This window comes from Castanea sativa, chromosome 6, assembly GCF_040712315.1.
Source record: "Castanea sativa cultivar Marrone di Chiusa Pesio chromosome 6, ASM4071231v1".
NCBI classification, from domain to species: Eukaryota; Viridiplantae; Streptophyta; class Magnoliopsida; order Fagales; family Fagaceae; genus Castanea; species Castanea sativa.
The window spans coordinates 56,501,048-56,510,821 of NC_134018.1; the positions used below are offsets into that span (position 1 = coordinate 56,501,048).

At 31.8% G+C, this 9,774-nt stretch overlaps 1 protein-coding gene across 1 annotated transcript; it reads left to right on the top strand.

Annotated features, from left to right (window-relative positions):
- The first annotated feature begins 1,414 nt into the window (after positions 1-1,414).
- Positions 1,415-8,983, top strand: LOC142640528 (uncharacterized). The gene is made up of 6 exons (XM_075814659.1): positions 1,415-1,567; positions 2,629-3,164; positions 4,439-4,631; positions 5,962-6,026; positions 6,168-6,381; positions 8,499-8,983. Exons 1-6 carry the CDS (start codon positions 1,487-1,489, stop codon positions 8,766-8,768), a joined length of 1,359 nt encoding a protein of 452 aa, XP_075670774.1. The 5' UTR covers positions 1,415-1,486; the 3' UTR covers positions 8,769-8,983.
- The last annotated feature ends 791 nt before the right edge of the window (positions 8,984-9,774 follow it).

Below are 9,774 nucleotides of genomic sequence, written 5' to 3' on the forward strand. Positions count from 1 at the left end.
CCCGACACAAAGATTAAATAACTTACGTTGATAATTATGATGCGATCCCCACATAAATTTGACACATGACGCAAAATTGGATTCCAATTTTAAATTTTAATTAAACTTTTTCTAAACTTTACCTATTAATATATATATATATATATATATATATATATAGATGTGTGTGTGTATGAGCGCGCGTGTGCATGTGTGTGTAATTTAAAATTTAATTGGATTTAAACTCTTCATTTTTTGCACTCAATCATTCACTTGCCACAAAAATTAAAAAATTAGATAAACACATAGTGTAAAATTGAATTCCAATTGAAATCAAATTTAGAATCTAATTAGTTTTGGACTCTTCAATTTCTACACTCAATTTAGACAAATGATACAAATTTAGATTTTAATTTAAAATTTTAATTAGACTTTATCTGTGCTTTGCCTATTAATATATATATATATATATATATATATATATATATATATATATAAATTAAACTCTTAATATTAATTTATATTTTAAAAAAAAAACAGAAGTAATTCCCGAACCCCATTTCAAAAAACCACACAAAACACAACAACGCCAGCTAGAGAGAGAAGAAGACCCCAACAACAAGAGCATCGTAGAAGCGAACATCGTCTTCACGGAAAGCAAAGGAGCGCAAACGATGTCGCCTACGTAGACTTTAGAGCAACCAGAGTTTTGGACCTGTACGGAAATGGGTCTGAACTCTGAAGCGCTTGCTCAAGTTGTCAATGTCTCTCTTGCTCTTCGATCAACTAGCTTCCTCTCAGAATCTTGTCGTACTCATCCGAGAACCCACAGAACTTCACCCTCAATACGTCGCCGTTTTCCTCCGCCACCACTCTCACGCTGTACCACGCGTCGTCCACGTCCGCTCTGTACTCCATCTCCGCCTCCTCCAACCACGACGACATGTCGTTTTTCGACTCTTTCCTGTCGTTTTTTTTTCTCGCTTTCCTGAGCACTATGCCTCTTCCTTTTTCTTTTTCTTTTTCTTTTTCTTTTTTTCTTTCCCTTTTAGAGGTTGCCTCTTCTTCTGTGATTTTTTTTGTTTGACTAGAGGAGTATTTTTTTTTAATAAATTGAGTTATTGGTTTTTTTTTTTTTTTTTTTTTTGACTAGCCGTGAATTTTTTTTTTAATAAATTGGATTTTTTTTTTCAATGTTATTTTTTTTAATTGAATATTATATTTTAATAAAAATATATAATTAAATTTATACAAATTTACTTTTTTTCAAATCTCTTTTTTTTTACTTCTAATCAAGCTAAAAAATAAATATATATTTTTTATCCTCCATCATTTTTTAACCTTTTACTTTTTTATCTTTCTAACTTTTTTATCTCTCCAATTAAAAGTAAATTTATGTTGAACGAAAAATCAATTAAAAGTGGATGTTATAAGTCGTAATATATACGGGGACTTGTTTTCGTTCGGTTTTTGGTCACAAGGAGCTCCATTTTGTGGTCAATTTTCGATGTCTCCTGCGAAGAGATGGGCCTCAATAACTGTTTTCATCTTCTTCTTTGTTATCAGCTTTGTCGTTTGGATTGACAAGGTAAGTCCCTCCTAGACTATCTATTATCCTTCCAAGTTTGTTTGTTTTTCTTTGCTTATTAACGTTATTAATAACAATCTCTTTTTCTTTTAAAAAGTTATAGAGGTGTTTAACGTGGTTGTTGATCATAACCTTCGTTACAGTGTCTAGAGTTTTCTCATTTTCTGAAGTCATAAACCAAAAGCCCGTATGATTATTGTGGTCTATATTGATCAACCCCACTCTTGATAGTCATGTCCTAAATCACTTATATCTCATCTTTATATTTAAACCAAAAATCTACTCTCTTTTCTTTTTTCTTCTGTCTTACCCTGCCCTTCGGCAAGTTTGGGCCGTTTGGCCACCCAACACCCATATCAGCCGACGACCACGATTACCGACGAAGTCAACCATTGCTTTGGGAAGAGAATAGAGAAAGAGAAAGGGGCCTTGGGTTTAGGAATAGAATAGAGGGAGACAATTAAAATTATTATATAAAAATTTGATAAAAGGTACTACAGTAGTGAGTCATGCTATTTTTTATAATAACTTAATGAGTAATGACCATTTGAATCTATCTTTTTTTTATCAGTTGAATCTATCTTTTAGGTTCCATTATTGCCAAGACTAACTATAGACTAGAGAATAGCTGTAGCATTTTTATCAACTTTACTTGCTGAGTGGTAGTTATCCAAAAAAAAAAAGTGGGATGCAATGTGGTTTTCACGAGTGACTTGCAGTGATTTGACTAGAAAAATAAAGGAAAATTACACTAAATTCCGGCTCCGCCGTGGTTTTTCATTATCATACGTAACTCTTATATAGTTTAAAATAAGAAATTAGTGCTATTTTTTTTAGACTACTACGCGCACGCCATTGCACATGAGGAGAAAAGTTTTTTTTATTCCGTTTTGCTAATCAAGATTCATAGGCTGCACGCCATTGGTTCATCAAAAAAAAAAAAGCTGCACGCCATTGACTAACCTTGGAGAAAGCTCAGTTTGAAATTTTGAATACATTGATCCCCACTTCCTTTGGCTAATTAATTATAGTTTCTTCATTTTTTTTTTTTTTTTTTAAAGTCTGCCTTAACAGGTAACTACTTCTTTAGGACATTTGCAAATACAGTAAGTCCTAAAAAGTCCTCTGTTCAAGTTGAGTTCCCATTCAATTGCTCCAATTTGAACTTAACATGTCCAACCAATCACCCGGTGACAATTGAGAAAGAGGAATCATCTCCTGTGGCATGTCCAGCGTACATGCGGTGGATTCACGAAGATCTACGGCCATGGAAGAGTGCCGGAATCACGAGGGACATGGTGGAAAGGGGAAGAGATTATGCAAATTTTAGACTAGTGATTGTGAAGGGAAAGGCTTATGTTGAGACATATAGGGGGACATATCAAACTAGGGATATCTTTACAATATGGGGAATTTTGCAGCTTCTGAGGTTGTACCCTGGGAAGGTACCAGATCTGGAGTTGATGTTTTGCCTTGGAGACGAAACCCATATTAAAAAACGTGACTACCAAGCCACGTCGGCGCCACCGGTGTTCAATTATTGTGAGGATGATGAAACACTAGACATTGTCTTCCCTGATTGGTCCTTCTGGGGTTGGTAAGTTTCCCTTCCAAATTTAATTACAATTTGATTGCACAAAGTTACTTGTAAATCTCACGTATAGTATTAGACACACAAACACTTGTAAATCTCACATACCTAATATTGTATATCCATAAGATGAGGTACTCGTAAACAGTAAACTCACCCATAATAATTTTCTAAGATGGTCGGTGTTATAATAATAGCTTTAGAGCATTCATATCAAAGCTTTTATAAATTTTAGTTTTTAACTTTTAGCATCTTAAAAAGTTATTTTATCTATTTTAACAGCTCATTTTACAATATATTCAACATTAGAATTTCTATGTTTACACTCTTCTCTTTAAAATAATGTAAACAACTTATTAAAATAAAATAAAAATTCCCAAAATAAAATTCATTTCACCACCACTAGCCATTTTCCCCACCACCATCGTGAAAATCACAACCCACCGAGAAAAAAAAAAAAAACAAAAAGAAAAAAAACCATTGTGGCCCAAAATCTACCACCACCACAACACAGCAAACCGCGACCCAAAACCAGTTAGCACCCCCACATATTTTTTTGAGAGTTTGAGCCCGAGGACGCATGCGATATAACAATGACAAATTTCAGCAGTGAGGGAGATGCGAAATATGACAATCAAAGTCTAAAAATTTTTGTGGGTAAGCACACAATAGAGTCGTCAATGGTGAGATATAACCTTTTACAAATGGTTTGAGATTTCTATTTGGATAATATAGTGGGGTTTTGGCTTTCCAGTTTATAAAGTATTATGTTTCAGTTTAGTGTGGTGAACAGAGAAGAAGATAGGAAATAGAGAAGTTTATGAAGAAAGAGAAACAAATATTATTTAATAGGATAAGAGAGAGAATGGAATAATTTTTTTTTTAAGTTTCATGCTACAATGAGCTGCCAAAGGACAGCTCACTGTAGCTTGGATGTTAAAAATTTTAAGATTTAACATCGTTGATGTAGATGCTTTTGTTGTTTGTGCTGCTAAAATATAGTTTTTTAGTATTTTAAAAGTTTTGATGAAAATGCTCTTACTAATCTAACTAAGTAAACTTGTAAAAAATGTTTTACTTCTTTGATTTTTTTCATATGATTCAGTTTCTAATAGTGGTTATTATGAATAAATAATATTAATTATAACAGGGGTTGCACTTAAAGAAGTATAACAGGGGTTGCATTCAGTTTCTCATGTGATTCATAGTTATTAATTTTTTTTTTTTTTTTTTTTTTTTTGGTTTCAAAAATATCATTAACAAAACTTTTCCTTCGTTAGGGCTGAGGTCGATATAAAGCCATGGGGGATAACGTTGGAGGCCCTAAAAGAAGGCAATAAAAAGATCAAATGGAAAGATAGAAAACCCTATGCTTTCTGGAAAGGGAATCCATATGTGTCTGAAAAAAGAGTAGAGCTTCTGAAGTGCAATCCCTCTAACAAAAATGATTGGAATGTTCGTTTATATATCCAGGTGAATTTCTATATCAAATTCCTTGATTTTTATTTTAAGGAATTTTCATACAATTCTAGTATGAGTGGTCAATTGTTTAGTTATCCGGAACTTTTTCCTAACAATATTTAGTAAAAGAAAAGACATTAAATACTTGTACATCAAACAGGGTTGGCTTAATACAATTTCAGGTTTAAAGAAAAAATTTAAATGGGTGTTTTCATATTTAAGTATCACTTAAATAATATTTAGTTTATTAACCATCAATTTAGTAAATTTTTTATATTACAAATTTTTATTAACAACCCATTATTCTTACTTTTTTTAAGTTGAAACTTTCTCAAAAAAAAAAAAAAATCACTTGAGCAATGCTTGGGACATTATAAATTTTATTACATAAACCTACAAAATAATGTGTCATCAATTAAAAAAATTAATTAATTCAAATACATTTGTTACGTTGTTTCTGTAACACCAATCACATTTTTGCTACATCAATTTCGTAATTTTTTTGTAATAACAGTTTTGATAGTTTAGCATTTTTTATTCACTTAATGGTGATTTGGTTGGATTTATATTAATTTATATTTATTTTTGGGAAAATGCTGAAAGTTATCACAAATTTTATTTCAAAAATCTTGCAAACTGATCTAGAAGAGAATGTGAATGGTTGTACTTCAACAAGATAATAAATAAATATATGGATTACTTCTTGTGATGGTGACACTAAAATGTGTAAGCTCTCTAAAGTAAAATTTGTAATATTTATAACATCTCTCAATTTATCAAGCATTCTTAAAAATAGAGGGGAAAAAAGTAACAATTCACATTTATATATAAATATATATATATATATATATTAAAAAATAATAACTTATGCCCCCTCTTTTGGGGGGCCTTTCTCTTGTAGGGGTCCTAGGCCTAGGGCTGGTGGGCCAACCCTAACATCATTGACATGTTTGGTTGTCAAAATTGTGAAAAACACATGTAATTATCTTAATGAAAAACTTAAATTAGTTATCTCATCTTTGCTTTTCATGAAAAATATACCCATCGAAGTGGATGGTTTCTTCAAACAATAAGTAGCTGAGGGGTGATCTGTTTAATTAAATGATGTTAAGCATCTTATCGAGAAACAAGTGAGCTATTTCTTTGTTAAATTGTGCTTAATTTCATATTTGGAAATTATGCGAAGATCTTGTTTGATCCTATTTTGGAAGTAGAAATAGTGTTTTTTTTCCTCTTTAGAAGAATTAGTGTGAAAGAAACGTATAGGAAAAAAGAACTAGGCCGACAGGGTTTTGAGAGAAATTTGGAACATATTTTTTTCAACTATTTTATCTGTATACAGGATTGGGGAAAAGAATCTGAACATGGATTCAAGAACTCAAAACTAGAAGACCAATGCACCCATAGGTAAATATTGCACTTCTTTAATTTTCTCAACAGTTTATTTTTCTTCATTTTCCTTTTAATTTCCTTTGAAATATGTCATAATACATTCATAGTGTTATTAATGACATTATTTTCTGTTTTGTTTGGCCTTTTCAACTGAAGATATAAAATTTACATAGAAGGAAAGACATGGTCAGTGAGTGAAAAGTACATTCTAGCTTGCAATTCCATGACCTTGCTATTGATGCCTCAGTACCGTGACTTTTTCACAAGAGGCTTGGTGCCCATGCAACACTACTGGCCCATCAAAATAACTAATAATACATGCAGAGATCTTAAGCTTGCTGTGGAATGGGGCAATAATCACACCGACAAAGTAAACCTCTCTTACTCTCTTTCCCTCTTGACACAACCAAATTTAGCCACATGTGGACATGAATGTGTGGTGGCTTTGTTTTCCTAAAACTGTTCTCTTTTCTTGAATTAAGAAAAACATAAACCAATGCAAAACACTTGTATAGAAATGCACTGTTTAAAAGCCTTCTCAAAATGGTGTTAATTGCTTTTGTTGATTTTCTATTTTTCCTTAGAGAAATAGCACGATTTTTTTTTCCTCATGGAATGCTTGTTATATACATAGTATACTAGTGCTATACATTTTGGAAAGAGTAATGATAAGGATACTACAAAATTTACTGCATAAACCTTACAAGTTATTGACGTATCACTAATCACAAAAAACTAATTGAAAAATACTAAAACTGTTTGTTTGTTTAGACCCCTTTAAAATAGATTGTTTACACCTGGTAAGTTAGACAAGTACTTACTTAGATTAATTATGAGATCTAGATTAAACAATAGTATATCATATCATACACAACAGAAAATTAAAAGACAAAGATATGATCACCTAGGAAAACCAATAAAACTAAATGTTTCAAAGTAAAAATCTAGGGATGATTTGACCTAACTACCCTCAAGGCAAACAAATATACTAGAAAGAATTGAAGTTTACAAAAGATTTAACTCCTAAACCGAATGCTATCTCCAGTAGAACTTACTACATGACCACTTGCAGCTCCGACTCCACGAACTTTTCTCTTTTGGATTTGCTGAACACAAGCTCCCACGCTTATGACTTTGAGATCCCACTCAAAGGTTTTAGATCTTACATCATTGTTGATCTTGTAGCAGGAACTTTATTCCACTAGCACTTGATTATAGATTTCGTTCCGGTATACACTTGTTGAGTTAGAAGCTTATAGAAACCTCACAGATCTCACAAGAGTAACTCACAAGTCTTCCAAGAGTCTTCAAAACATAGTTAGGGTTTTCCTTTCATACTTAAAAGTGTTGGACTAAAACCCTAAACGTTTTTGCGGGCTTGGGCTTGGTTTAAAATCTGCAGAATTAACTTTTCTGTGATTTTCGATCAGTCATGTCTAATATTTGATCAGTCAAGTCTCATAGAACTTGAACTCTCCTTTCAGCAATTTGAATGTTCTAAATCTTGATTTGTACAATCGTGAGCAATGTTTAACATCTAATCTAGACATGTTTTTGTTCTCGGTTTGCCAACATACACAAAATAAGAATCTAAACACTTTATCCTAAATGTTTAGAAGCTAACAAAACTACTATCAATTTTACTAATCCTCCATCTATTATCCCTCAACTATAAATTGTGTCAATGTAATAATTCAACTTTCGAAATCAAGTCACAATGTCATCCTTATGTCTCCCATTTAAATTTTAACGTAATTAATAGTTTTTTTTATTATACAAGATAGAATTTTTACTCTAGCTTAATCTAAGTGTATATGTGTGTGAAGCTCCCTCTTAGAGACTTAAACCCTGACTCTTGCCCCCCGCACCCTACAAGCATTTATACTTGTGGAGTGACCACCGCACCAAGGATGCGCGGTGGTTAACGTAATTAATAGTTGAAAGTTGATTTAGCTTTAGAATTTTCACACTTTCTGTAGATACCTTTTAGCTTATGCTCTATTTGCTACATTAATTAATTTTATCAATCTCATTAAGATTTAAAAGAAGAGAAGTTTCATAATGATATTTACTTGATATTGATACTTAAGGGACTAAGTTGATTCAACTAACAATTGGGGGATTAAATTGACACAACTAACACTCAAGGGACTAAATTAAACTTTATCGCATAATTTGATGACCACATCAATAATTTAACCCAAATAAATGTCTTAATTTCTATTTTCCATGATTGATGACTCATTAATTTATAAAGCTTATAGAGTAAAATTTATAGTATCTTTAACATTACATTTATTTATTATGTTATTAAAGTTATACATATTACATTCATTGATACGTCACCTTATAAGCAATGTGACAGTCAACAATGGGACCCAACATGCACTATGTTTCTTATTTGATGCTAGGCATGCTTCAAATTTCTTTCTTTCTTAATTTAATTGCTTTTCTTCACAGTTCTATCTCCTCCAACACTTATTTCAGGCACAAGAAATTGGAGAGGCAGGAAGCAAATTCATTCAAGAGAACCTTAAAATGGACTTTGTTTACGACTACATGTTTCACTTGTTAAGTGAATACTCAAAGCTCTTGAAATTTGAACCAACAATTCCTTCAGGAGCGCTTGAGGTCTGTTCAGAAACAATGGCATGTCTAGAGGGTAATAAATTTGGGAGAATTAAGAATTTCATGGTGGAGTCCATGGTGAAATCCCCTAAAGACACACTTCCATGCACAATGCCTCCTCCTTTATGATCTTCCAAGTTCCAGCTATTGATGCCATTTCTTGAAGAAAATAAAATATAATGAAAGAAGTGGATATGTGGAAGAATGAATATTGGGAGAAACTAGTTAGTTGAAATTTTGAAATACAATAAGGGCATTTGTTTGTTGTGTGTGTTTGTTTTGAAGCTTAAAATTTGGAGTATGATCCAATATTTAATTTCTCGAACCTCCATTTGGGCTTTGAAGGTTATTCTAAGTTTCTAACAAAACTTGTTACTTAAAAAAATAGGGGCTTTGAACAGGCCAGCCCAAGGCCTAGGCAAGTTAGGCCTAGGCCTAAGGCCCCACCAAAAACAAAATTTTCATTGGGAAAAAAAAGGCCTCACATCCCGTAGTTAAATGCCTAAATTTTTATAAAATTATATATAATTTTAAAAGGTTATTCATTTTTTTTATTAGCGATGTTAAGGATACTACAAATTTTACTATTGGCTTACAAATTGCGATATTATTAATTACAAAAAAGTGATATAAACATTCATTAGTTAAATTGATGAAGTTCATCAATGAGAGTTAATGTCACGTTATATTTTGAACATTTTATAGTGCTTTTTTAATTAGCACATTTTTCTTTTTCATCTATTAAGACTCTCAAAATACGAGACCAATAGAATCTTAACCCAATTGAAACCCTAAAATGTTGCAAAAAGATGTTGCAAATACGTTAAATCGTCAATTATATATTAGTCTCCACTAATAGTTTGAGGCTCTAATTTTTGTAAAATGAATACCTACAAAGCCACACACCAAATAATATCTATCTCTCTCTCTCTCTCTCTCTCTCTCTCTCTCTCTCTCTCTCTCTCTCTCTCTTAAAAACAAGATATAAAAATAAAAATTAGATTACAACTTTACTTAACTATGCAATGTCATATATCCAAAATAAAGCACTTTTTTTAATCGTAATATATTTTTATTTCTTTTTATTAATATTTATAGTTCAACTATAATATTCAATTCTCTATATGAAATTAAC

Coding starts and splice junctions, on each gene's coding strand:
- LOC142640528 (XM_075814659.1), top strand. CDS start 1,487: ATGTCTCCTGCGAAGAGATGGGCCTCAATAACTGTTTTCATCTTCTTC. Junction 4,632..5,961: donor ATGTTCGTTTATATATCCAG/GTGAATTTCTAT, acceptor ATCTGTATACAG/GATTGGGGAAAAGAATCTGA. Junction 6,027..6,167: donor GAAGACCAATGCACCCATAG/GTAAATATTGCA, acceptor TTTCAACTGAAG/ATATAAAATTTACATAGAAG.